Source organism: Lepisosteus platostomus, chromosome 5 (genome assembly GCF_059453375.1).
Source record: "Lepisosteus platostomus isolate fLepPlt1 chromosome 5, fLepPlt1.hap1, whole genome shotgun sequence".
NCBI lineage: Eukaryota > Metazoa > Chordata > Actinopteri > Semionotiformes > Lepisosteidae > Lepisosteus > Lepisosteus platostomus.
Window position 1 is genome coordinate 24,773,494 of NC_142615.1, and position 27,382 is coordinate 24,800,875.

Here is a 27,382-nt window from a genome sequence, read left to right on the forward strand (position 1 = left end):
AAATGAACTGACTGCAGACTGTAGTATAAACTCTGGTATAATAACAGGTAAGAAGCAATAAAGGTCTTTAATACAATAAAGACTCTCTTTCTGCAGATGCTGTATGTACAATGTGTGAAACTCTGCTGACTGACAGCACTGACTGTACTGACATTTTCTTACCAGTGTGTGACTGTGATTCACAGTGTCTGTATCTCTGTGGTCCAGTGGGTGACTGGGATTAACAGTGTCCGCATCTCTGTTTCAAAATGGCAGTGGCTGTACAGTGCTGCAGGTAGGTCTGTTCCCTGTTGAAGATTCAGACACAGTACTGCTATTGAGCACCAATATTAAAGAGTATTGATTCCTGGTGAGAAATGCACTGATAAAAGGTTAAGGAGAATGAGAATCAGTGTAAAGTGAGATTCCCTGCAGGTTCACATCATATTCCTTTGGAAAACCTCATCTCCTTTCACAGTGATCATGTTGTCATTCAGCCAGTAGAGTCATGTCTGTGCTGGACTGACTGAGCTATAAAATCACACAACCTAAATCAAAACCTTTTTACTATGAAAAGTTCACAGCCTGTAGCAGACTACATGTCATGGGTACAAATCATGAATCCTACACAGTGGAGCATTTTAATAAACATAGTGGAGATGACAAAATCCATTATTACAATATTTACACAACTGACGGTAAGAACACTATTTCACTGCTGACCTCGTGATCCTACATAATAAGGATATGTGTCCCCGTCACTGTACTGGAGCATTCAGGGTGAGCGCCCCCTACTGGCCCCACTAACACCTCTTCCAGCAGCAGCCTCAGCTCTCCTCCCAGGAGTCTCCCCTCCAGGTACTGGCCAGGCCCACACTGCTGGGTCTCAGTGGGCAGCTGGTTGTGAGCAGTTTTCACGCTGGTGCTTGATCTCCTTCAGAGATATTAGACATAAAGCCAGCGAGCAGCACAGCCTGATAACCCACGCACTGTCACACTATAAACTATATCTTTACATTACCTTTGCGCCGTTCACCTGTCTGGGGTATAAGCTCAGTATATACCATCTCCTTTCTTCTGTACAGGTGAAGGCAGCCCCATCCCTGACCTGCGTAAGTCCACTGTGTGTAAAATCACAGCTCCTGCTGGGCTCAAGTTCTCTCCCTGTCAGTGTGCTTGGGAAGAGTGTGTGTGGAGGACAGAGCGGTATTTAAACTGGGGGGCAGAGAGCTCCCAAAAGGGCAATTCTGTTGGATCAGAAAAGCCTGGGCAACACTAACAATAAATTAGAAAAATAACACATCACAGAAGTCCATTCTTAAATATTTCTATATTACTAATGTATTTTTTCAATTCTTAGAACATGAGCAATAAAGAGGAGGTTTCACACCGGTTTCAGTGTGAATGAAGCTGAGCTCCAGATTTTTTTTTAATACTGATACTGTATGTCTGAAGTTGTCTTGTAATTTTAACGTTTAGTCTCTTGAAAGAAACCAGTTCAAGAAAGCATTACTGGTCTCCAGTGAATTTCATTACCCCTGACCCCTTACTTTTTGTACTATGAGATTTATAATGAAAACTGTAGTGACATCTTTGTTTCAATATGGAGCCCAGTGTGTGTCTGTGATTAACAGTGTCTGTGTCTCTGTGATCCAGTGTGTGACTGTGATTAACAGTGTCTGTATCTCTGTGTTCCAGTGTTTGTCTGTGATTAACAGTGTCTGTGTCTCTGTGATCCAGTGTGTGACTGTGATTAACAGTGTCTGTATCTCTGTGTTCCAGTGTGTGACTGTGATTAACAGTGTCCGTATCTCTGTGTTCCAGTGTGTGTCTGTGATTAACAGTATCTGTATCTCTGTGTTCCAGTGTGTGTCTGTGATTAACAGTGTCTCTTTATCGCTGTGTTTCTGAATGGCAGTGGCTGTGCAGTGCTGCAGGTAGGTCTGTCTCTTCTTGATGGTAGAGATGCTGTTTTAAGCCCTAGTGTCTGGGGTTATTGTGTTCTTGAGTCCAGAAGGTCTCTTTAGTGTGAGATGGTCAGTATGTAAACTGTGAGAGGCAGCAGTGGGACTCTGGTACAGGGGCTCCTCTGGAGCCTGTAGGCCTCTCTCTTGTCTGGGAAATGGCTGCTTCTCTTCACATGTCAACCAGGCTGATGGGTCAGCAGGAAGAAACATTATAAAATCACCTTTTCTTCTTCTGTTTCCCTCTTTCCTCTGTCTGTGTTAATATTCCAGTTTTCAGAGCTGAACCTCTTTAACCTCCAGCCCCTCAAAGGTCATTTCCACCTGGAGTGTTTGTGTCCTGAACATCTTGCAATATCTTGGACGGGATAGAGAGTACAGGCCTAGTTTGTGGTCTGAATTCAAGGAACCACCTGGACATCAAGTCTAAAACATCAGATTTATATATATATATTACTCAGTACACACACTAGGAAGAAATATCCACCCCCCCCAAAAAAAAAAATCTTCGAAAGTGATTTTTCAAAATGTAGCACATGTAGATACCTATTTTTCCATGTCCAATATATTTCTACTATTTGTACTGGATAGGCTTTTTTTACAGCCTTTATATTCTCCAGGAATAAAACAATAAGAACTGAAAAGAATCTCTTTGATCTTCACTAGATTGTGACACGATATTAGTTCCCCCTCCTTAAGGGTGCTCCAGCCCTTTCACTCAAGACTTTATTCTGTGCACCTGTTTCCCATTCCCAGCCCACCTTAAAAGCCAGGCGCTGACGCTCATCCGGGCTCTGCATCTGATTTCCATATCGTGCCAGTCCGGGACCTGGAAGCGCCTGGTCCCATTAAGGTTTTAACCTCCGTTCCCGTTCCCGTTCCCCGTCCGCCGGTTCCGACCCGGCCTTCGTGGTTTTAATTCCGAGTTCTGATGGATCTTCTGGTTAACACAGACACACTGACTGGACACTCTGGTACATTAACACTGCACCGAGAGAGAGAGGGGTTAATACAGACACACTGACTGGACACTCCAGTACATTAACACTGCACTGAGAGAGAGGGGTTAATACAGACACACTGACTGGACACTAACAGATCAATACAAACATGTTTAAGACGCACACACACGTCCGCCTGTCTCTCACCAGATCTCTGCTGACCCTCACAGGCTCCTGGAACACGGTCCATACCACAGCCTCATTACAGTCAGGGGTGGTCAAGGACCCCCTGTAGCGAAAGAACTTGGAGCGGTCCACCCCCCTCAGCAGCTCGTCCAGGGAGAGGGACAGAGCCAGAGTCTTAGTGTAGCCTATTGGGGAACGAGAGAGAGACGCATCCTTAACCGAGAGCGCTCGCTGATGGACCCTCACTGGCTGGACACTCCTCTCCTGTCACCTCACCTGTCCCAGCGACCTCCTTCAGGAGTGACGTCAGTGTCTTCCAGCCCTCAGGAGTGCCACCTGCCTCTGTCGCCTAGCAACCCAAAGAGAGGCTGTCTGTGTCCCAGTCTGTGGTCTTCATCTCCACATGTCTGAGATCAGCTGGTCTCTGGACTGGACAGCGCCACTGGACACACACAGTGACCCCAGGGAACCGCAGGAGCTGAGAGCCTGCACACTCATCTTCCTGCAGGAACACTGCCCTCTGCTGGACACTGGGGCTCAACCAGACAGCTTTGCTGGCTTGACAGATGAACCCCATGTCATTTCAGACGTTCACTATCACATATCACTTCTCTGTTATCATGCCTGTCCTCTCTCTGTCCTCTCTCACTTTGTTCTGTCTTTCTGTGTCTCTCTGTCAATGTGTTCTCCTTCTTTCTGTGTCCTGTCTCTCTCTGTGTGTCATTTCTCTCTCTGTGTATTCTCTCTCTCTGTGTGTCCTGTCTCTGTGTGTGTGTGTCCTGTCTCTCTCTCTCTGTGTCCTGTCTCTCTCTCAGTGTCCTGTCTCAATTCAATTCAATTCAATTCAAGGTGCTTTATTAGCATGACCGATGGGTACAATCAGTGTTGCCAAAGCAAATAAAAATAATAAAATTAACATAGAACAAAACAAAAAATAGAAGTAAAATAAAATCTACAGACATGTTACAGACATTTACAACAAAGACATATTATATAATATCGACATATATTGTAGGCGGCTGGAGCATTATTGGGAGACGGACTCACTGTTCCTCAGGCTGTGACAGGAGATCACATACTGGGCTGCCAGATCAACTGAGTTCCCTCCTCCCTCTCCCAGTAGGATTGAGACCTGTTGTGGTTTTGGCAGGTGTGGGAACTCTGGGATTAGATTTCTGAATTTCGGGAAGAATGTTTCTCTAATCCCAGAGTATCTGTCACAGTGCAGTAGGAAGTGCACCTCTGTCTCTATTTCTCCCTGCTGGCAGTGGGAGCACAGCCTGTCCTCTCTGGGCAGCCAGGTCTGCCTGTGTCGCCCAGTTTCTATGGCCAGGTTGTGGTCACTGAGCCTGTACTTCGTCAGGGTCTGTTTCTGTTTGTTATTTTTTATTTTGGTCAAATATTCAGCTAGTGTGTATTGTCTGTTTAAGGTTCTGTAGCATTCCAGTTTATGTTGTGTTTGTGTGTGTGTGTCCCAGTGTGTGAGATATTGCTGTTTGATCTGTGCTGTGATGTGGTTGAGTCTGGGTTGTGGTTGTGGTCTCTCTCTCTCTCTCTCAGTACTGACCTCTATGAAGAAGCCCAGGACAGCAATGCCCTCAGGATCAGCCAGAGCTGCAGGCAAACTCTTCCCCTTCTTCACATGGACGATGTGCAGCTGATAACACAACAGTAACACAACACAGCAGTTACACAACACTGTGACACAGCATTGAAAACACTGTCACACAGCCCTGGAAACAGTGACACAAGCCTGGAAACAGTAACACAGCCCTGGACACAGTCGCACAACCCTGGACACAGTCACACAGCCCTGGACACAGTCACACAGCCCCGCACTGTCCCCTCACCTCCATGGGGAAGCGCCGTCCGTCCAGCAGGTGCTCGGAGCCGGGGAAGTCTGCGGAGTTTCCCCAGTGGAAGTGGAACTGGACAGCGGAGTACCAGCCAGAGAGCCCCCCGCCACTGACCCCCGCCCCTGGCCTTAGGGTCACCTGCACTGAGACACACAGCCAGAGAGAGCCAGGGTGTCTCCCATCACTGCTCCCGTCACTGTGCCAGTCACACACTGCTCCCATTACTGTCCCAGTCACTGTCCCAGTCACACACTGCTCCCGTCACCCAGTCACACCCTGCTCCTGCCACTGTCCCAGTCACTTACTGCTCCTGCCACTGTCCCAATCACTCACTGATCCCGTCACTGTCCCAGTAACACACTGCTCCTCTAACTGTCCCAGTCACACACTGCTCCCGTCACTGAAACAGTCACTCACTGCTTCTGTCACTGTCCCAATCACTCACTGATCCCGTCACTATCCCAGTCACACACTGCTCCTGTCACTGTCCCAGTAACACACTGCTCCCATCACTGTCCCAGTCACACACTGCTCCTGTCACTGTCCCAGTCACACCCTGCTCCTGTCATTGTCCTAATCACACACTGATCCTCTAACTGTCCCAGTCACTCACTGCTCCCGTCACTGTCCCAGTCACTCACTACTCCTGTCAATGTCCCAGTCACACACTGCTCCCATCACTGTCCCAGTCACACTGCTCTCGTCACTGTCCCAGTCACACACTGCTCCCGTCACTGTCCCAGTCACTCACTGCTCCCGTCACTGTCCCAGTCTCTCACTGCTCCCGTCACTGTGCCAGTCACTGTCCCAGTGACTCAGTGCTCCCATCACTCTCCCAGTCACTCACTGCTTATGTCACTGTCCTAGTCACACACTGTCTCGGTCAGTCAGTGTCTCAGTCAGTCTCTGTCTCAGTCAGTCACTGTCTCAGTCAGTCTCTGTCTCGGTCAGTCTCTTACTGTCTCAGCCAGTCTCTGTCTCAGTCAGTCTTTGTCCCAGTCACACATTGTTTCGGTCAGTCTCTAACTGTCTCGGTCAGTCACTGTCTCAGTCAGTCAGTCTCTGTTTCAGTCAGTCACTGTCTCAGGCAGTCACTGTCGTAGTCAGTCTCTGTCTAAGTCAGTCTCTGTCTCGGTCAGTCAGTGTCTCAGTCAGTCTCTGTCTCAGCCAGTCTCTGTCTCAGTCACACACTGTCTCAGTCAGTCTCTGTCTCGGTCAGTATCTTACTGTCTCGGTCAGTCTCTGTCTCAGTCAGTCTCTGTCTCAGTCACACACTGTCTCAGTCAGTCTCTGTCTCGGTCAGTCTCTCGCTGTCTCAGCCAGTCTCTGTCTCAGTCAGTCTCTGTCTCAGTCAGTCTCTTACTTTCTCGGTCAGTCTCTGTCTCAGTCAGTCTGTGTCCCAGTCACACACTGTCTCGGTCAGTCACTGTCTCAGTCAGTCAGTCTCTGTCTCAGTCAGTCTCTGTCCCAGTCACACACTGTCTCGGTCAGTCTCTCTGTCAGTGTCTCGGTCAGTCAAGGTCTCGCTCAGTCACTGTCTCGCTCAGTCACTGTCTCAGTCAGTCTCTGTCTCGGTCAGTCTCTGTCTTGGTCAGTCTCTCACTGTCTCGGTCAGTTACTGTCTCAGTCAGTCAGTCTCTGTCTCGGTCAGTTACTGTTTCGGTCAGTCTCTGTCTCGGTCAGTCTCTCACTGTCTCAGTCAGTCACTGTTTCGGTCAGTCTCTGTCTCGGTCAGTCTCTCACTGTCTCAGTCGGTCTCTGTCTTGGTCAGTCTCTCACTGTCTCTGTCAGTCACTGTCTCAGTCAGTCAGTCCCTGTCTCAGTCAGTCAGTGTCTCGGTCAGTCACTGTCTCAGTCAGTCCACATCTGTCTCAGTCAGTCAGTGTCTCGGTCAGTCTCTCACTGTCTCGATCAGTCTCTCGCTGTCTCAGTCAGTCAATGTGTGTGTCAGTGTTACCTGTGTGTCCGTTGTTGGTCAGCTCTCTCATGATGTTCTTCTCTCTGTACCCAGTGAAGGTCAGCTCAGTCAGATTGGGGTCAGTGGTCACTCCAGAGGTCCTGATGTCCACAGGAGACTGACGTTGCCCATTGCAGTGACCAAAAGGCCTGGATACCCAGGCAGAAGGGCCTGTAACAGAGACACAGTGCCTGTGTACACTGATTGGTTGTGTAGACAAGAGACTGGACCTCAGTCAGGCCATTCCTTAACCAATCATCATTCAGGGTCATTAATCAGAGCATTCCTTAATCAATCACTGATCAGGATTTTATTGATTAGATGATTCACTCCGGTGTCTTACCACACTGCCCGCGATGGTAGCACCAGTCACACTGATGAGACTCTGAAAGACAGAGTGTTACAAGAGGCAAATTCTCAGGACAACCGGTTTCCTGCTTTCTTACGACACTCAGAATTACACCTCCCATCCTGTTACTGAGGTTTGCAGTGATCGCCTCTCTCACTGTGTCTCCTGTCCTGTTGTGTGTGTTTATCACTGAGATATTCTCTGTGATCTCTTCTCTCTCGCTGTGTCTCCTGTCCTGTTGTGTGTGTTTATCACTGAGGGATTCTCTGTGATCTCCTCTCTCTCACTGTGTCTCCTGTCCTGTTGTACTATATGTGTTTATTACTGAGGGATTCTCTGTGATCTCCTCTCTCTCACTGTGTCTCCTGTCCTGTTGTGTGTGTTTATCACTGAGAGATTCTCTGTGATCTCCTCTCTTATTGTGTCTCCTGTCCTGTTGTGTGTGTTTATCACTGAGGGATTCTCAGTGATCTCCTCTCTCTCACCGTGTCTCCTGTCCTGTTGTGTATTACTGAGAGATTCTCTGTGATCTCTCTGTCTTCAGGTATTCTTACTCCAGTCTGCAGGTGCTCTGTTGAGAGTGTGGTATCACCTGTGGGATCACAGTGTGGTTTGGCAGCAGCTCGATGTCTGACTGGAATATGTCACAAGGTTGATCAGTTTGGCCCAGTCCATTACCCTCTGGTAAGCATTATAGGAGCACAAAGACACAGATCTCCAGACTCAGAAACAGCTTATTCCCTCAGGATGTCAGCTTGTCTAATTCTACAGTGACTCTACAACTGCACACTGCTTCTGCTGCCTTTTATCTGTGTGTTATTCAGCTTCGTTGTTGCTGCTGCTGTTGTTGTGTGTTGAAGGTGATGTTTCCTCAATGTCTTTGTATTGGAGCCTACATGCAAATAAGCATCTCATTGCGCTTGCGCCTGTGGCAAATAAATTAAACTGAAACTGCTCTGAGATTGTGTCTAATTAGATTGCTGATTGAATACTCAATAGAAATGTATATCACTCTGAACCACACCAGAGCTTCATTTCCAGCTCAGGATCTAAGGAGCAGGAGGAGTGAGAATAATACTCACTGGCTCTCACTGAGGACAGCAGCCCCAGACACAGCAGGAGGAGAAACACATCCATCTGTTAGAGAAAACCAGACAGAGATGAGTCTGTATCCCTGAGCACACCTGCGTCTTTAACACACAGCTGGTCACTGAACACAGACGAACCCCAGTCCAATCAGGGCAATACAGCAACCTACACAGCCACACACAGCACTGAGACTTTCTGTCAAGTACTGTAGTAAGATATACTTTGTTATTGTGTGGTGAAAGCACAGTACAGTGCAGTAAAACCCAGTGAGATTGTAAAAGAGTTGATTACAGGTAAAGTCCAGTGAGATTGTGGTAAAACAGTCCATTACAGGTAAAGTTCAGTGAGATTGTGGTAAAAACATAGTCCAGTGCAATACACCCCAGTATGTTTGTGGTAAAACACAGAACAGTGGAGTACATCCCAGTGAGATCGAGGTAAAAACACAGTACAGTGTAGTAAAGCCCAGTGAGATCAAGGTAAAAATACACTACAGTGCAGTAAAGCCCTGTGAGATTGTGGTAAAAATACAGTACAGTGCAGAAAAGCCCAGTGAGATTGTTGTAAAAACACAGTACAGTGCAGTAAAGCCCAGTGAAATCAGGGTAGAAACACAGTACAGTGCAGTACAGCCCAGTGAGATTGTGGTAAAAGCACAGTAGAGTGCAGTAAAGCCCAGTGAGAGTGTGGTAGATGAGACAGCAGATCAAAGGAGACACACTTACTCTGGGAGTCACTGTGGTGTCGATGTGCCCACTCATTCAGCTCTCGGTGTGAGCCCATCTGTGGGCTGTGCTGCTCTTAAACCCTGCAGACAGCCAATCACACACAGAGCTGTTCAGCCCCTCTCGCCCGCTTGATTTTACATAACTGATCTGAAAGTGCCGCCCAGCTTCAGTAGCATGGCTGGGCACCTTGTTCCACACTCCCACCAGAAGATCCTCCTGTCCCAAGGTTTGTCAGGGATCGGTCTCCTGTCTTTTCTGATTCCATCTCTGCAGCTGTGTGTTGTTCTCATCTTGATGAGCTGCTGCACTGGCGCTTGTGTGATTCGACCCTGATAAGCGCTCCCAGACTTTCCAGATAACTCAGGCGCACCTGATAGCTCTGCAGATTCCCCGAATCTGATTTCCAATCACCCTGTGGGGAGACAGCAGGACAAAGCTGGAATTGAACAGACGAAAAAGCAGCTAGACCTCAGGCACTGAGCAGGGGTGAGCATGTGCGCCTTGTAGCACTGAGGTCCTGGGGTTTAGCTCCTGGGGTGCTGTGTGTGTGGAGTTTGCATGGTCTCCCCATGTTCATATGGGTTTCCTCCCACAGTTCAAAGACACACTGGTAGGATATTGGCCTCTGGGAATATTGGCCCTGGTGTCAGCGTGTGTGTGTGCCTTGTGATGGACTGGCGTCCTGTCAAGGGCGTACCTTGCCCTGGGCCCATTGCTTGCTGGAATAGACTCCTGCTCCCTCACGACCCTGAGCTGGAAGAAGTGGTGCGACAACGGAAGGATGAATAAAATTGTGAGCCTTGAGTTGACAATCCTCCCCAGCTGTAGAACAAGGACAAAGTCCTGTTTTAGAGTATAGTGTACTGTTGTGGTCAGCATGTTACAAAACAAAAGATGCTGCTGCACTGGAATAATTCCAGAGATGTATACCATACTGACAAGCTGAAGGAACTGAGTCTCTTAAGTCTGAAGGGAGTGTCCCACACTGACAGGCTGTAGGAACTGAGTCTCTTTAGTCTGAAGGGAGTGTCCCACACTGACAGGCTGAAGGAACTGAGCATCTTTAGTCTGAAGGGAGTGTCCCACATTGACAGGCTGAAGGAACTGAGTCTCCTTAGTCTGAAGGAAGTGTCCCACACTGAGAGGCTGGAGGAACTGAGTCTCTTCAGTCTGAAGGGAGTGTCCCACACTGACAGGCTGAAGGAACAGAGTCTCTTTAGTCTAAAGGGAGTGTCCCACACTAACAGGCTGAAGGAACTGAGCATCTTTAGTGTGAAGGGATGGTCCCACACTGACAGGCTGGAGGAAGTGAGTCTCTTTAGTCTGAAGGGAGTGTCCCACACTGATCAACACAGCTGAATTCTTCATAATAAACAGTAAGACACAAGCCAGAGGACAGCAGAGGAAACGTTGGGGAAGAGCAGTTCAAACTGTGCCCAGAGGGCTCCCCCTGTGGTATTATCATGAAAGGGTATGAGTGACCATGGCATGTGCTTCAGAACTATAGAACGCTTCCACACGTGGCACAGTGGCTATTTCTGATTAGGTGAACCTCCTCTTTCAGGAATTCTGAAAAGACAATTAATCAGCCCAGATCAGAAGTGAACCTAGGTCAAGTCATGTCAGGTTTGAAATTCTCTCACCCCTCAGAACGGTGTCTGTGCTGACACATGAGACAGACTGAGGCTTTACTGGGAGTATGAAAGCCCCTGGAGAAGGTGTGAATGCAGAGATTAACAGGGAAGATGGTCCTCTGTGTTCCTGTTGTTTCATGAACGACCATCTGAGACTCAAACTGTCTTTAATCCTTTCTGGTTTAAAGACACTGCAGCTCCCAAAAGTTTTCTGAAACTTTAGTCATTTCTGGTTCACTGCTGGAACTCCCAAAAGTCCTCAAAGTGGAAGAGTATCCAAGCAATGCAGACGTTCAAGAGAGTTTCTGGTTTTAATGACCTCTTGTCACTACAGTAAAGTTCTTACACACTAGATGTAAAGTAAGTAACTGCGGTTTTATTCCATGTTCAAACAATTAACTTGAACCTCATTACTTTCTTAAAGAACATATTATTCTCTGACCCTTGAACTACAAAACCTCACCTACAGAATTCTTTTTAAGCCCCCAAAAGTCCCTTCCCTTTCAACTTACTTCCTTCAATGTATCCCAAATTCCAATCTCCAAACAAAGGCACTAGAGCTGTCTTTGCCAAGCCCTGTGTACTGTACTGTAGAAACCAGCTCTAGGGCCAATGGAACCCCGTGAAACTGTCAGTTGGCTCTCTGGTGTCACACAGCTTCCTGGTATTTGTAGTCCTGGCTTGTAGTCTTCAGCTCTAGCTGCCCGTCCAGGAATTCAGTCTCTGTGAATCAACAGCTGTAGGAAACACAGCGAGAAGCAGATGGAGAGGAATCCTGCTGAATCAGGGCTGAGGTCTTCTTTCTCAACCGCGGGCCGTTAGCAGGCTCGCACCCTTGCGAAACACCACATGATTCGGGGTTAATAACGGCTTGGTTTCTTCAGCACAGCTTGTGCAAACCTCTTGCAACTTCCAAGAATAACAAAATCTTAAATTTGTGAAATCATGAGTCAGGATGCACTTCTTTTAAATATCGCTACTGCTGTTGATACTAACAATCCCAATGATAATACTGAAACACCAATAAATAATATTGATGCTCATTAAGGGTAAAGGTGTTGGTATAGGATTTCACTATAGATGCAAGAATCTACAGCTGGTAACACTATAGAAACATAGATGGATGACAATACTAATGCTAATCTTGACACAAATACTGATATTAATAATGATACTGAAATTAGTACTAATGATGATACTAATACTGATATTAACACTAATAGAGAAAATAATACTGAAACTGATACTACTGATACTAACACTGATGATACCTTTCATACTGACAATACTAATGATCTCCCTTCTTGTATGAATTGGCTGCCCAAAAGATAATGGAAATCAATCTCCCTACTCTACAAGTACATCAGCAAATTTGGGGAGAGTGTCTTTAGTGTCAGGATTCCAGAAATAATGGGAATTATCCATCCATCTACTCTCTAACCTCGGCATCTGCTTCAGGGTTGCGGGAGGGCAGAGCCTATCCCATCAGGCAGTGGGCTCAGGGCAGGGTCCAGCCTCGAGGAGAGTCCAGTCCATCACGGGGCAGCACACAGACACAGACACGAGAACAGGGGGCTAGTTTGCTCAGCTTTGCTAAGTCACTTAGTCTCCCGGGATATCTCTGGGCTGCTGGAGGAAAGTGGAACTCCAGGAGATAACTCAAGCAAACACAAGAAGACCTCCACACACACAGCACCCCAGAACCTGAGTCCACAACCCCAGCTCTGTGAGGAAGACATTCAGCACCACCACCACCCCCAGTCTTCCCATTTCTGATTTATGAAGAGAAGGGGCTGCTGCAGAGCGGCTTGTGCAAGATGACCAGACGTGTGGTTTCAGGTTTAAGGACGGAAACGAGCCCAGTCACTAACGAACTCACTCCCCCAGCGGGCAGTGAGGCCACACCAGAGGGCTGGAGAGGGGAATTCTTCTTGATCACGTCTGAGTTGTACGAGTTGTTCACAAACCCCGCACTCCACCTTCAACTAGATGTTCGGTTAGAGGATTGATTTGATCATCATTGAATCAGCGATGAACTTGTAAATGTTAACAATAGCAATAAGCAGCAGAAACTGTACAAAGGTCTGTGCTTCTCCAGCGCACGTTGACCATGTCTGATCGCTGCTCCAAAGATATTTACTGTGCTTTCGCTTCCAGCCTCTGTTGGGATTTTTCTAATTAAAGAGAAATTTATCAATTTTAAATTCGATACCTTCACAGTGTGAAGTGACCCAGGCTGTGATCATGGGGAGGCCGAGAAGAAAGCTGTTGAGTATACTCCTATACTCTGGAAATGCCATACTCTGATACTCTCAGACTCCAATACTCTCATATTCCTACAATATGAAAGGAATATGAGAGTATAGGCACCTGGGAGTGTGCCTATACTCTCATACTCCTGAATTCCCATACTATCAGACTCCCATACTGCTTTAATCCCAAACTCTCATACTCTCATTCTCCAGTACTCCTATATTCCCAAACTCCTATAATTGTGTACTTCCACACTGCCCTACACCTATACTCCAATATTCCTGTCCTCCAATTACTCCATTACTTCTATACTCCTATAATTCTTTAGAATTAATAATAATTAATAATTGCTTGCATTTATATAGGGTTTTTCTGGACACTCAAAGTGCTTTACAGGTAATGGGGACTCTCCTCCACCACCAGTGTGCAGCCCCACCTGGATGATACGACAGCAACCATAGTGCGCCAGTACACTCTCAACACATCAGCTATCAGTGGGGAGGAGAGCAGAGTAATGAAGCCCATTCATAGAGGGGGATTGTTAGGAGGCCATGACTGGTAAGAGCCAATGGGAAATTTGGCCAGGATGGCGGGGTAACACCCCTACTCTTTTCAAGAAACAGCCTGGGATTTTTAATGACCACAGAGAGTCAGGACCTCTCATCCTTTTATGTCTCATCCGAAGGACGGCGCCTGTTTACAGTATAGTGTCCCCGTCACTGTACTGGGGCATTAGGACCCACATAGACCGCAGGGTGAGCGCCCCCTGCTCGTCCCACTAACACCTCTTCCAGCAGCAACCTAAGTTTTTCCCAGGAGGTCTCCCATCCAGGTACTGACCAGGCTCACACCTGCTGAGCTCCTGTGGGTTTATTTTTTACTCTAATTAACCTCATCATTGTCCCAGACATCTTTGCTCCTGTACTCTAACATTCCTATTCTCTTTGAATCCTAGACTCCAGTATTCCCATACTCCTATAATCCCATGTTCATATAATCTCATGCTTCTGTTCTCCCACACTCTATACTTCAATACTCCCATACTCCTGCTCTCCAATACTGCAATACTCCTGTACTTCCACTCTGCTACAGCCCCACAGGAAACACTTTATAACTGAATAAGAAACTGGGCCAGCTGGTCAGTGAGGGAGACACCAGACTGGCCTCAATCACGAGAGTAAGACAATCAGACAGCTTGCAGACACCAGGGAGCCATTTAGCCCATCTGGCCCCACTGGGCATCAGGCAGAGCGCTGGCTCTGTGGCTCAGGATCTGCGCCTATGTCTGGAAGGTTCCCGGTTGGAATCGCACAGCCGGCAGAGGAATCCTACTCCGTTGGGCCCCTGAGCAAGGCCCTTAACCCCAACTGCTCCAGGGGCGCCTTGTAAATGGCTGACCCTGCGCTCTGACCCCCAGCTTCTCTCCCTGTATGTGTGTCTCATGGCCAATAAATGATCTTATATATCTTATCTAGTACCTAATGGATTGAAAAATCGGAGACGTTGGGCTCAATGAAGTGAAAAGGCTCTTCGCTGGGATCACCCCCAGGGCTCCAGCTGTAAAGCTACGGGGCTCTGTGTCCAGTAGTAGCTGGAGAAGGTCAGTGCTCTGTGTCCAGGAGCAGTTAGGAGGGCCAGTGCTCTGTGTCCAGTAGTAGCTGGAGAAGGTCAGTGCTCTGTGTCCAGCAGTAGTTGGGGAGGGTCAGTGCTCTGTGTCCAGTAGTAGCTGGAGAGGGTCCGTCTTCTGTGTCCAGCAGTAGTTGGGGAGGGTCAGTGCTCTGTGTTCAGCAGTAGTTGGGGAGGGACAGTGCTCTGTGTTCAGCAGTAGCTGGGGGTGGGTCAGTGCTCTGTGTCCAGCAGTAGTTGGGGAGGGTCAGTGCTCTGTGTCCAGCAGTAGTTGGGGAGGGTCAGTGCTCTGTGCCAAGCAGTAGCTGGGGAGGGTCAGTGCTCTGTGTCCAGTAGTAGTTGGGGAGGGTCAGTGCTCTGTGTCCAGCTGTAGTTGGGGAGGGTCAGTGCTCTGTGTCCAGTAGTAGCTGGAGAGTGTCCATCTTCTGTGTCCAGCATTAGTTGGGGAGGGTAAGTGCTCTGTGTCCAGCAGTAGTTGGGGAGGGTCAGTGCTCTGTGCCAAGCAGTTTATCATGTGCTCGTCTCGGATGGATTACCTTGTTATGGATTACGGACTGTTCCCTGAGTACCAACCTGGATCTGCCTGGGCTCGGTTGCCTTTGGCTGTTCCCCTGTGAACTGGATCACAAACTGTCCTCACAAATAAACCTAGTGTGTCTTTCCCTGAAGTCTGTCTAGTGTCTTCTCCAGAAAAACCGTCAGGTTTAACTGACCTCTACATGGGAGACCAATCTGGCTCCCATAACACACCTGCTGTGGTTTGTGTTAATAGAGCTCAGATACAGAAATCAGGACTCCAGGTGGACTGATAATACAAGCTCAAACTGCTGCTAGAAGAGTTTGAACTGACTCTGGACTCAAAAGAACATGCGGACGCTGTGGCTGTGGGGCTGGATGTGCAGGGCACACCCTGCTACTGCCGCTGGCTGGAGCGGAAGAAGGTAGTGGTTTCCTTCCTCCACCTCCCTGCATCAAGGAGAAGCTGAGTAGCTGGGGGGTGAGAGTGATTTCGGACATCAGGATGCGCCACTACCCCAGGACCACCATTGCTGATGGCACGAGGTTTGTTCGGATTCGCTTTCCCGATCATGTAGCCTCGTTGCCATACAGCACCCGCTTCGCCACGGCAGAGGGGGGGCAGTACTTCAGGGTCCTCCACGACCAGCAACAAAGGGTGTGTCATGTCTGCCTGGACTCGGGGCACATCGCCAAGGACTGCCCTGAGTTCCTCTGCTATGAGTGCAGAAAGCCCGGCCACCGCGCCAGGAACTGCACCGCTGCCAAGTGCCCGGACTGCCTCCATGCGCTCATGAGCTGCAACTGCGAGCCGGAACCGGAAGATCCAGCCGCCACAGGAGCAGCTTCCCGCAACGCCGAGGGGGTTGAAGATGGACTACAAGTGGCTGAGCATGGAGAGTTGCCAGCAGCGGCGCCCCAGGACCCCAGTGAGCCAGCAACGCCCCAGCCGGTGATGGGGGAGAGGCAGAGGGAGGCCCCTCCAATCTTGGGTACAGTGCAGCAGAAAGGAGCCGGGGACCAGCCAGCATCTCCACCAGCGGGGGCGCCCCGTTGCCCTAACAAACCTGTTGCGTCCCACTCTGTGCCGCAAGAGAAGTGGAGGGAGGTTGCTCCACAACAGGCGGCGGTGCAGCGTGGTGCAGCTGAGATCCTACGGGCACCACCACCACCAGAGGCGGCCCCTCAGCGTACCAGTGGGCTTATGACACCCCAGCCTGTGCAGGGAGAGAGGCAGAGGGAGGAGGCGACGGCACCAGCACCACCACCACCATCACTGTCAGCGGTTCCCCAGCTTACCAGTGAGCCAGCAGGGCCCTCTTCTGGGTCCAGGCATGAGAAGCCTGCTGGGGTCAGCAAAGGCGCTGCTGCGAGGCGTGTGACCAAGCGGCAGCGGCAACGGCGACAAGATCCTGGCAAGGTGGACGTAGGCCCAAACGAAGAGACGCTCGAGGACCCAGAGGAGCCTGAGGGGAAGCGCCTGGTTGCCCTGCAGCAGCCACAAGACACCGCCCTGCCTGGTGAGGGAGCCTCTTCAATACTCGGTCAGGTACCGTTGGCAGACACTGAGGAAGGGGAGTTGGATATGGTTGTGGGAGGAAAGGTAGGGGAAGTGGTGGAAGAAGGAATGGAGGATGGGTGTCTGGAGATGGATGGGGCAGGGACAGAGGAGGGGGAATTACAGGGCATGAAATGGAGGGGGAAGGAGAGGTGGTGGAGATGGATGGGGTGGAGAGGGAGGACAGGGAGGAGGGGGAGAGGAGTTGGCGAGCCGGGATACAACCGCCTGGGCCCTCGAAGGCCGGGATCCAGTGGCACCACGTCAGGCCTCAGCCCAACCTCAATCCCAGTTCAAGAGTTGTCCGCAGACCCATCCTTGATGTCTCTGCGGTGGCGGAGACAGGAGGTGGGGAGGAAGCAGCAAGTGTTGGCAATGAGAATGTGGCAGAAAGGGCGGGGAAACTGTTGTGCGGGCCGGAGAATTAACTTCACTCTTTCCTGGCCATATACGTGATGGCATCTTTCGCCTCTTTAAATGCCAACGGGCTGAGGGACAGAGCGAAGCTCGGGGCAGTGTTAGCTCTGCTGGGGCGGACGGATGTTGTCTGCCTCCAGGAGACCTTCTGGGACGAGGAGTGTGTCCAAGAGGTGCGAGCACAGTGGGACTGGGAGCTGTTTTACAGCAACGCCTCCAGCCTGTGCAGGAGGGGGGTGGCCGTGCTGGTGAGGAGGGGAGTGTACGAGAGCGTAAGGCTCCTGCACCGCGACACGGACGGCCGGCTCCTGCAGGTCTGTCTCGGGTTTCTGGGACAGTCCGTGCTGCTGAGCAACATCTACGCCCCCAATGGGGAAGCTGAGCGGCTCGCCTTCTTCAAGCAGCCAGGGCTGGTCGTCGGAGATTTTAACTGTGCACTGAGTGCGCTCAATGTCGCGGTTGGGGTGACCTTTAAGAGCAGCGCTGCTCGCAGCTTCCTGGAGCACAGTGCGGAGGCTCACGGGTTCGTGGATGCGTGGTGTCAGGCTTATGGTGCGCGGAGGGACTTTTTTCGGCGGCAGGTCGTTGAAGGTGTCTTGAGACAGAGCCGGATCGACCTGTTGCTGGGGCACATGAGTCTCTTCCCGTGCCTGAGCCGTATGCGCTATGTGTTCACGACCCTGAGCGACCATGCTGTGCTTCACTTCTCTGTAGCAGGGGCACAGGAGGACCGGGGCCCCTGCCCCTGGTGCTTTAATAACGCGCTCCTGGGGGAGGCTTCATTCTGTCAGGGCATAGAAGACCTAATCCGGCAGCAGCTGCAGTGTCCCCTGTATAGGTCAGAAAAGCTGGTCAGGTGGGATAATCTCAAGTACGGGATCAAAGAGTTCAGTATCTCGTATGGCCTGTCCCAGGGGCGGGAGAAGGCCAGGCGGGAGAGAGAGCTTCGGGCTCGGATCACCTCAGAGCTCGGGCTCCTGGCAGATCACGGCGGGGGCTGCGAGCTCTTGCTGGAGCTGAGGGGTGAGCTGCAAGCCCTGGAGGAGGAGAAGTGGAGAGGAGCCAGGGTGCGCAGCAGAGCCCAGTATCTGGCCGAGGGCGAGAAGAGCACGAGGTTCTTTTTCGGCCTGGAGCAGGAGAGGCAGCGCAGCTCCTTCATTGAGGAGCTGGTGGGAGAGGACGGTGTGCGGCTCCCTGCCCCCGAGGCCGTTAGGAATGAGGTGTTTTCTTTTTATAGTGCCTTGTTCTGGTCCGAAGGGGTGGATGAGCAGCAGACCCGGGCCATGCTGGCTGAGGTGAGTACCCGCCTGTCACAGAGCGATCGTGAGCTCTGTGACAGTGCACTGAGCTTGGAGGAAGTGCTTGAAGCACTTCGGGGCTCGTCTCCTAACAAGAGCCCTGGGTGGGACGGGCTCTCCTCCAAGCTCTACAGACACTTCCAGCAGTCCCTGGGGCCCCTCCTTCTGGAGTTGTTCCAGGAGATTGCCAGGACCGGCGCTCTGACCCCATCTATGAGAAGGGGGGTGATCTCTCTTGTCTACAAAAAGCAGGGGGATCCCTCCCTTTTGAAAAACTTTCGCCCGATCAGCCTGTTGAACACGGACTATAAGATCCTAACTCGTGTTCTCTCCCTCAGGCTCGGGAAGGTTCTGCCCAGGATCCTGTCGCCTTCGCAGACCTACTGCCTCAAGTGGAGAGACATTGCGGACACGGTGTGCTCCATCAGAGATGTTGTGGACCTTATGCGGGAGCAGCCGAGGGGTGGATACGTCCTGAAACTGGACCAGGAGAAGGCCTTCGACAGGGTGGAGCATTCCTTCCTGTTTGAGGTCTTGAAGAGCTTTGGCTTTGGCGAGGCCTTCATCTCCAGGGTGAGGCTCGTGTACAAGGGGATCGTGAGCTGTGTCAAGGTGAATGGTTCCCTCACGAGCTTCTTTCCAGTGACCTTGCCTGGGGGCACCGGCACCTCGTTGATATACCAATATGCTGACGACACCACACTGACGTTGGCAGAGGTGGCGGAGATCTCAGCCATTTTGGAGGTGGTGCAGGCCTACTGCGCTGCCTCGGGCGCCAAGGTAAACTTGGAGAAGTCTGAGGTCATGCCGGTGGGGAGGGCAGACCTTGCCCCGCTCTTCGGCTACCCTTTCAGGGTTGAGACGGGTCACCTGAAGGTCCTTGGCATCTACATTAACGCTGATGAGCAGGCCACTGGGCTTCTCCTGTGGAAGGAGAAGCTCATTAAGATGAGGGCCAATTAAATTGGCAGCTCTACGAGGCTGGCATATCCAAGGTCAAGGATCTTTTTATGAAGTAAAGGACGGATTTCTGTCCCACCCAGGCTATTGTCGACGCTGTGCGAGAGGTCGACGACGAGCTGCCTGTCAGTAAGATCCGTCAGGATTATGAGCAGCTCAAACTCGGTCTCCCGGACAGTTGGCTGGAGAAGCTCCATCTACAAGACGGGGCAGCAGGCCCGGCCTGGCCAGAGCTGAGGGTGAAGTGGGGGGACCATGGGGTGGACCTCCTGGGGTGCACCACCAGCATGTTCTACAGGCTGATGGTGGCGAAACGCTTCAGAGTGCCGGTCTCAGAGGTGTTCTGGGGTAAGATCTTCCCCCAGCTCGAGCCAGGGCGTACTTGACGTATCTGCTGGATGGCCTGTTTCGCTCTGTTCGAGGAGCTGTTCTTGACGGGGTGCCCTGGAAAGAGCTGTTCCTCTTTGGGTACCGCGGGTCTGAGGGTTGGGGTTAACGCCATTTTAGTGAACCTCCTCCTCAGCCTAGCGAGGACAGCTGTCTGGGAGAGGAGGAACCTCATGATGTACAATGGCCTGAAGCCAGACCTTGTCAGGCTGTACATTGCCAGGGTGAAGGACTGCTTTTCTCTCAGCCTGGCCTACTGCAGGGCTGAGAGGCAGATGGCCGACTTTCGCAGGATCTTCTTAAAAAATAACATCTTTGTGGACCTGCGGGAGGAAGGCCTGTACTTCCGGCTCTGAGATGGGGGTGTCTTTGAACAAAAGACACACACGGCTCCACCCTTTTCCACCCCTGAATAGCATTGGCGAGTTGAATAGCATTCAATTCACATCGAATAGCATTGGCCCCTGAATAGCCCCTGAATAGCATTGGTGAAGCTCAGCACTGGGCCACTGGGCACAATTTCCCACCGTTTCCATAGTGTAGTGGTTATCACGTTAGCTTCACACGTGGAATGTCCCCAGTTCAAAACAAAGCAGCTTTTTTTGTTACCACGCACACTGTTTGGGGATTCGCCTAGCGCTGTGATCGAACAGACCCACTCACCTCTTAGTGTGGCGGGATCTGCACAGTGCATGTCGCAGTGCTTTCTGCTTTCACTTCAATGTGCTTCCTGATGTCGAGTCGTGTGCTGTGCAGAGGCTCTGAAAGTGAGAGCAATGAAAAAGTGCACAGCGCTGTGAAAGAAAACACAGAGAAGTGAAAGGCAGTCCTTTCTCTAAGACCGGGGTAAAATTAGCTTGAAGTTCGAAAACGATTTTGGCACGCCTGTAGTGCTTCCGCGAAATTCCGCGAGTTACAAAAACACTTGATTTGTGTATAAAATGCATTGTGAATGCTTTCTCAGCATTCACTTTGTCATTTTTATGACTTTTTTTTACCACGCTCAAATATTGTTTTGTCCATATCTTCACAATGGAAGCACAGAACGTCTTCAAACCAAATGCATTTTAAAGACCACAACTTGTGGAAATTTCCAAATTCTCTACATCAAACTTTCAGTGAGCTAATTTCGTTTTTCATCGATGCGTAATTACGCACTAACTGGAACCCGGGGGACCGCTGTGTGCACATGTTCAAAATGCGACAAATACTGTAAGACATGATGTGAAGAAGCATGAAGCGAGGGGGATTAGCTCAAATGGTAGAGCGCTCGCTTAGCATGCAAGAGGTAGCGGGATCGATGCCCGCATCCTCCAGGTCTGAGTTTGGATCTCTGGAAGCCCGGTGCTCTTGTTTAGCTTCTGCGACTTCTGACAGGTGCTCCTCCGTTGCGGAGAGAATGTCCTTCAGTTGTCAAGCGTTGAAGGGCCACACCTCCTTCCCAACCTCAGTCTGCACTGAGTGCGTCTCCGGCATTTTCTCGTCCAATTTGTCAGCTTAGCAAGTGAAAAGTATATCCGAGTGAAAACAGTGCTGATAATACTCTCACGAATTGTTAGAAGACGTGCTTTTGATCATCGATTGCTTAACAATCACATTCGTTCGACTTGAGCCATCAAGCTCGTAGTTTTCCTTCAAATCTTGAAAGCTCTCAGTGAGAACATCATAGGCTGCAGGACGCCCCGTAACTTGATTACTTCAACAGAAAGAAGAGCAGACAGCTCGACAAATATGTGAGGCGCAGAGAGCGCAAGGCGAGCCGCACACGTTTCGGTGGCTGAGAGAGGGCAGTTTTTGCTTCTGCATTTCCCAAGTAAGGACGCATGACAACAAGCGATCGCGGTGCTCATCTACGACACAGTGGTGATGAGTTTTCAGTACGTGTTCTTTTGAACGAGCAATGAGGTTGCCGCCTTGGACAGCTGACTGCACGCTCTCATTGTGCCACGTGATGAGAATTCACCAGGCTCGTTCAGTCATTAGTCACATTCCATCGTTTGCCATAAGCAGACGCTGCGAAGTGATGTGGATATCAGTTCCCAGTCTTGTGGAAGAGGAGGAAAAGAGCACACGAGGGCTCATCCGGGAGTTGAACCCGGGACCTCTCGCACCCTAAGCGAGAATCATACCACTAGACCAACGAGCCACAGCAGCACTTTCCATTTCAATCTGTCAGCGAGCTTGAGGATGGGGAAAGGCGCCATTCGCTCGTCCAGTCAGACCTTCATCAATAAGTCAAGAAAGCTGCAATTACACGACTGCCTTGCAGACGAAGGGCAGTGAACTGTGCCCGGTAAGAGGGGAACAAGCGGCACTAGGTGACTCCGAGGCATAAGTCCCAGCGAGGGGGGTTGGCTTGTATGGTACAGCGCTTGCTTTGGATGTGGGAGATAGCAAGATCAATTCCCGCATCCTCCAGGTGTGTGCTTAGAGCTTGATGTGCCAAAAGGTGTCCTTTAGCCTGTGGTCCCGCCTTACATGGAGAGCATCGTGCAGCTGTCAAGCGTTTCGCAGCCACGCCCCCTTTTCATCTTCTCTCTGGCTTAAGCGTCACTCCGCCCCTCTCTCTTGACATTTCATGTCAGCATGTCAGAAGTCCGAGTGACATTTTTAATGGCTGAGTGAGGGCACGATGCTGAAGCAGAGAGGCCACTTCAGCCACAGAGACTTGTGCTAGGTGAGATCTGAAAGACGGACTCGCAACAGAAACAGACCAAAAATGTATCGGTGAGATCAAAAGGCAAATGCAACATTCAGCAGAGGGCGTCTAAAGATTAGGGAACGGGCGACTGAAATCCATGTGAGGCAAACTTTCCGGTGTGTGTACTGCAGCTGGGCTTGTGGGCGTAATTGGTAGTGCGTCAGTCTCGTCATCTGAAGGGCCTGAGTTTGATCCTCACACGGGGCAGGGCTGCTTCCTCTCTTGCTCTTTTCAAACACTTGCGGCAACTGTTCGCTCATAACCACGTCTGGAATGCGTGACCTTTACACGGGCGAGAAGCAACGCCGAATCCCTTTTCTAAAGAACATTCACATTCAGAAATAAGTCAAGAAATTTGCCATTACTTTCGCTCGCAGTGCTGTCAGCCTGCCCATGTTGCCAAAGAAAGATTCACTCGGCGTCAACATGACAGAACAGCGATCACTTGAAAACAATGTTCCACACTCCGTAAGCAAGAACTTCAGTGTTTGCAGTCACCCGATATGCCGATAGTCAAAGGAGCGCAAAACACGAAGCGTCAAAAGACAAGATGAGTTGATGGAAAGAGCGTTGAATTGATGAGCACAAAAGTTCAGCTCGTACAATAGGCAACGAAGGTCTCAGCGTCGTCATCGCACTTGAAAGGACTGCCTTGCAGACCAAGGGCAGTGGGCGGTGCCCGGTAAGAGGGGCAGAGGCGGTAAGACATGATGCCGAGACGCATGAAGCGAGGGGGATTAGCTCAAATGGTAGAGCGCTCGCTTAGCATGCAAGAGGTAGCGGGATCGATGCCCACATCCTCCAGGTCTGAGTTCGGATCTCTGGAAGCCCGGTGCTCTTGTTTAGCTTCTGCGACTTCTGACAGGTGCTCCTCCGTTGCGGAGAGAATGTCCTTCAGTTGTCAAGCGTTGAAGGGCCACACCTCCTTCCCAACCTCAGTCTGCACTGAGTGCTTCTCCGGCATTTTCTCGTCCAATTTGTCAGCTTAGCAAGTGAAAAGTATATCCGAGTGAAAACAGTGCTGATAATACTCTCACGAATTGTTAGAAGACGTGCTTTTGATCATCGATTGCTTAACAATCACATTCGTTCGACTTGAGCCATCAAGCTCGTAGTTTTCCTTCAAATCTTGAAAGCTCTCAGTGAGAACATCATAGGCTGCAGGACGCCCCGTAACTTGATTACTTCAACAGAAAGAAGAGCAGACAGCTCGACAAATATGTGAGGCGCAGAGAGAGCAAGGCAAGCCGCACACGTTTCGGTGGCTGAGAGAGGGCAGTTTTTGCTTCTGCATTTCCCAAGTAAGGACGCATGACAACAAGCGATCGCGGTGCTCATCTACGACACAGTGGTGATGAGTTTTCAGTACGTGTTCTTTTGAACGAGCAATGAGGTTGCCGCCTTGGACAGCTGACTGCACGCTCTCATTGTGCCACGTGATGAGAATTCACCAGGCTCGTTCAGTCATTAGTCACATTCCATCGTTTGCCATAAGCAGACGCTGCGAAGTGATGTGGATATCAGTTCCCAGTCTTGTGGAAGAGGAGGAAAAGAGCACACGAGGGCTCATCCGGGAGTTGAACCCGGGACCTCTCGCACCCTAAGCGAGAATCATACCACTAGACCAACGAGCCACAGCAGCACTTTCCATTTCAATCTGTCAGCGAGCTTGAGGATGGGGAGAGGCGCCATTCGCTTGTCCAGTCAGACCTTCATCAATAAGTCAAGAAAGCTGCAATTACACGACTGCCTTGCAGACGAAGGGCAGTGAACTGTGCCCGGTAAGAGGTGCCGCACACGTTTCGGTGGCTGAGAGAGGGCAGTTTTTGCTTCTGCATTTCCCAAGTAAGGACGCATGACAACAAGCGATCGCGGTGCTCATCTACGACACAGTGGTGATGAGTTTTCAGTACGTGTTCTTTTGAACGAGCAATGAGGTTGCCGCCTTGGACAGCTGACTGCACGCTCTCATTGTGCCACGTGATGAGAATTCACCAGGCTCGTTCAGTCATTAGTCACATTCCATCGTTTGCCATAAGCAGACGCTGCGAAGTGATGTGGATATCAGTTCCCAGTCTTGTGGAAGAGGAGGAAAAGAGCACACGAGGGCTCATCCGGGAGTTGAACCCGGGACCTCTCGCACCCTAAGCGAGAATCATACCACTAGACCAACGAGCCACAGCAGGACTTTCCATTTCAATCTGTCAGCGAGCTTGAGGATGGGGAGAGGCGCCATTCGCTTGTCCAGTCAGACCTTCATCAATAAGTCAAGAAAGCTGCAATTACACGACTGCCTTGCAGACGAAGGGCAGTGAACTGTGCCCGGTAAGAGGTGCCGCACACGTTTCGGTGGCTGAGAGAGGGCAGTTTTTGCTTCTGCATTTCCCAAGTAAGGACGCATGACAACAAGCGATCGCGGTGCTCATCTACGACACAGTGGTGATGAGTTTTCAGTACGTGTTCTTTTGAACGAGCAATGAGGTTGCCGCCTTGGACAGCTGACTGCACGCTCTCATTGTGCCATGTGATGAGAATTCACCAGGCTCGTTCAGTCATTAGTCACATTCCATCGTTTGCCATAAGCAGACGCTGCGAAGTGATGTGGATATCAGTTCCCAGTCTTGTGGAAGAGGAGGAAAAGAGCACACGAGGGCTCATCCGGGAGTTGAACCCGGGACCTCTCGCACCCTAAGCGAGAATCATACCACTAGACCAACGAGCCACAGCAGCACTTTCCATTTCAATCTGTCAGCGAGCTTGAGGATGGGGAGAGGCGCCATTCGCTCGTCCAGTCAGAACTTCATCAATAAGTCAAGAAAGCTGCAATTACACGACTGCCTTGCAGACGAAGGGCAGTGAACTGTGCCCGGTAAGAGGGGAACAAGCGGCACTAGGTGACGCCGAGGCATAAGTCCCAGCGAGGGGGGTTGGCTTGTATGGTACAGCGCTTGCTTTGGATGTGGGAGATAGCAGGATCAATTCCCGCATCCTCCAGGTGTGTGCTTAGAGCTTGATGTGCCGAAAGGTGACCTTTAGCCTGTGGTCCCGCCTTACATGGAGAGCATCGTGCAGCTGTCAAGCGTTTCGCAGCCACGCCCCCTTTTCATCTTCTCTCTGGCTTAAGCGTCACTCCGCCCCTCTCTCTTGACATTTCATGTCAGAATGTCAGAAGTCCGAGTGACATTTTTAATGGCTGAGTGAGGGCACGATGCTGAAGCAGAGAGGCCACTTCAGCCACAGAGACTTGTGCTAGGTGAGATCTGAAAGACGGACTCGCAACAGAAACAGACCAAAAATGTATCGGTGAGATCAAAAGGCAAATGCAACATTCAGCAGAGGGCGTCTAAAGATTAGGGAACGGGCGACTGAAATCCATGTGAGGCAAACTTTCCGGTGTGTGTACTGCAGCTGGGCTTGTTGGCGTAATTGGTAGTGCGTCAGTCTCGTCATCTGAAGGGCCTGAGTTTGATCCTCACACGGGGCAGGGCTGCTTCCTCTCTTGCTCTTTTCAAACACTTGCGGCAACTGTTCGCTCATAACCACGTCTGGAATGCGTGACCTTTACACGGGCGAGAAGCAACGCCGCATCCCTTTTCTAAAGAACATTCACATTCAGAAATAAGTCAAGAAATTTGCCATTACTTTCGCTCGCACTGCTGTCAGCCTGCCCATGTTGCCAAAGAAAGATTCACTCGGCGTCAACATGACAGAACAGCGATCACTTGAAAACAATGTTCCACACTCCGTAAGCAAGAACTTCAGTGTTTGCAGTCACCCGATATGCCGATAGTCAAAGGAGCGCAAAACACGAAGCGTCAAAAGACAAGATGAGTTGATGGAAAGAGCGTTGAATTGATGAGCACAAAAGTTCAGCTCGTACAATAGGCAACGAAGGTTTCAGCGTCGTCATCGCACTTGAAAGGACTGCCTTGCAGACCAAGGGCAGTGGGCGGTGCCCGGTAAGAGGGGCAGAGGCGGTAAGACATGATGCCGAGACGCATGAACCGAGGGGGATTAGCTCAAATGGTAGAGCGCTCGCTTAGCATGCAAGAGGTAGCGGGATCGATGCCCACATCCTCCAGGTCTGAGTTTGGATCTCCAGAAGCCCGGTGCTCTTGTTTAGCTTCTGCGACTTCTGACAGGTGCTCCTCCGTTGCGGAGAGAATGTCCTTCAGTTGTCAAGCGTTGAAGGGCCACACCTCCTTCCCAACCTCAGTCTGCACTGAGTGCGTCTCCGGCATTTTCTCGTCCAATTTGTCAGCTTAGCAAGTGAAAAGTATATCCGAGTGAAAACAGTGCTGATAATACTCTCACGAATTGTTAGAAGACGTGCTTTTGATCATCGATTGCTTAACAATCACATTCGTTCGACTTGAGCCATCAAGCTCGTAGTTTTCCTTCAAATCTTGAAAGCTCTCAGTGAGAACATCATAGCCTGCAGGACGCCCCGTAACTTGATTACTTCAACAGAAAGAAGAGCAGACAGCTCGACAAATATGTGAGGCGCAGAGAGCGCAAGGCGAGCCGCACACGTTTCGGTGGCTGAGAGAGGGCAGTTTTTGCTTCTGCATTTCCCAAGTAAGGACGCATGACAACAAGCGATCGCGGTGCTCATCTACGACAGTGGTGATGAGTTTTCAGTACGTGTTCTTTTGAACGAGCAATGAGGTTGCCGCCTTGGACAGCTGACTGCACGCTCTCATTGTGCCACGTGATGAGAATTCACCAGGCTCGTTCAGTCATTAGTCACATTCCATCGTTTGCCATAAGCAGACGCTGCGAAGTGATGTGGATATCAGTTCCCAGTCTTGTGGAAGAGGAGGAAAAGAGCACACGAGGGCTCGTCCGGGAGTTGAACCCGGGACCTCTCGCACCCTAAGCGAGAATCATACCACTAGACCAACGAGCCACAGCAGCACTTTCCATTTCAATCTGTCAGCGAGCTTGAGGATGGGGAGAGGCGCCATTCGCTCGTCCAGTCAG

At 50.4% G+C, this 27,382-nt stretch overlaps 1 protein-coding gene and 5 non-coding genes across 6 annotated transcripts; all 6 read right to left on the minus strand.

The window, feature by feature from the left end:
* Positions 1–865: 865 nt before the first annotated feature.
* On the minus strand, positions 866–9,075 carry LOC148665325 (carbonic anhydrase 4-like). Its single transcript, XM_088630934.1, has 9 exons — positions 9,047–9,075; positions 8,315–8,369; positions 7,227–7,268; positions 6,884–7,054; positions 4,921–5,069; positions 4,638–4,727; positions 3,347–3,419; positions 3,092–3,255; positions 866–913 (listed from the first exon to the last, which is right to left on the minus strand). Exons 2-9 carry the CDS (start codon positions 8,367–8,369, stop codon positions 866–868), a joined length of 792 nt encoding a protein of 263 aa, XP_088487060.1. The 5' UTR covers positions 9,047–9,075.
* A 12,697-nt stretch (positions 9,076–21,772) lies between these two features.
* Positions 21,773–21,844, minus strand: trnap-agg (transfer RNA proline (anticodon AGG)). The gene has a single exon. It is a non-coding gene; the product is annotated as a tRNA-Pro (tRNA).
* Positions 21,845–23,961: 2,117 nt separating this feature from the next.
* Positions 23,962–24,033, minus strand: trnap-agg (transfer RNA proline (anticodon AGG)). The gene has a single exon. It is a non-coding gene; the product is annotated as a tRNA-Pro (tRNA).
* Positions 24,034–24,505: 472 nt separating this feature from the next.
* On the minus strand, positions 24,506–24,577 carry trnap-agg (transfer RNA proline (anticodon AGG)). The gene has a single exon. It is a non-coding gene; the product is annotated as a tRNA-Pro (tRNA).
* Positions 24,578–25,049: 472 nt separating this feature from the next.
* trnap-agg (transfer RNA proline (anticodon AGG)) lies at positions 25,050–25,121 on the minus strand. Its single transcript has one exon. It is a non-coding gene; the product is annotated as a tRNA-Pro (tRNA).
* Positions 25,122–27,236: 2,115 nt separating this feature from the next.
* On the minus strand, positions 27,237–27,308 carry trnap-agg (transfer RNA proline (anticodon AGG)). Its single transcript has one exon. It is a non-coding gene; the product is annotated as a tRNA-Pro (tRNA).
* Between the last annotated feature and the right edge of the window lie 74 nt (positions 27,309–27,382).

What these genes read in the sequence shown, in the direction of transcription:
- LOC148665325 (XM_088630934.1), bottom strand. Translation starts at nt 8,369, where the DNA reads ATGGATGTGTTTCTCCTCCTGCTGTGTCTGGGGCTGCTGTCCTCAGTG. An exon ending in GACGGCGCTTCCCCATGGAG is followed by an intron (nt 4,728 to 4,920) that starts GTGAGGGGACAG and finishes TTGTGTTATCAG; the next exon opens with CTGCACATCGTCCATGTGAA. An exon ending in TCCTGGGCTTCTTCATAGAG is followed by an intron (nt 3,420 to 4,637) that starts GTCAGTACTGAG and finishes TTGGGTTGCTAG; the next exon opens with GCGACAGAGGCAGGTGGCAC.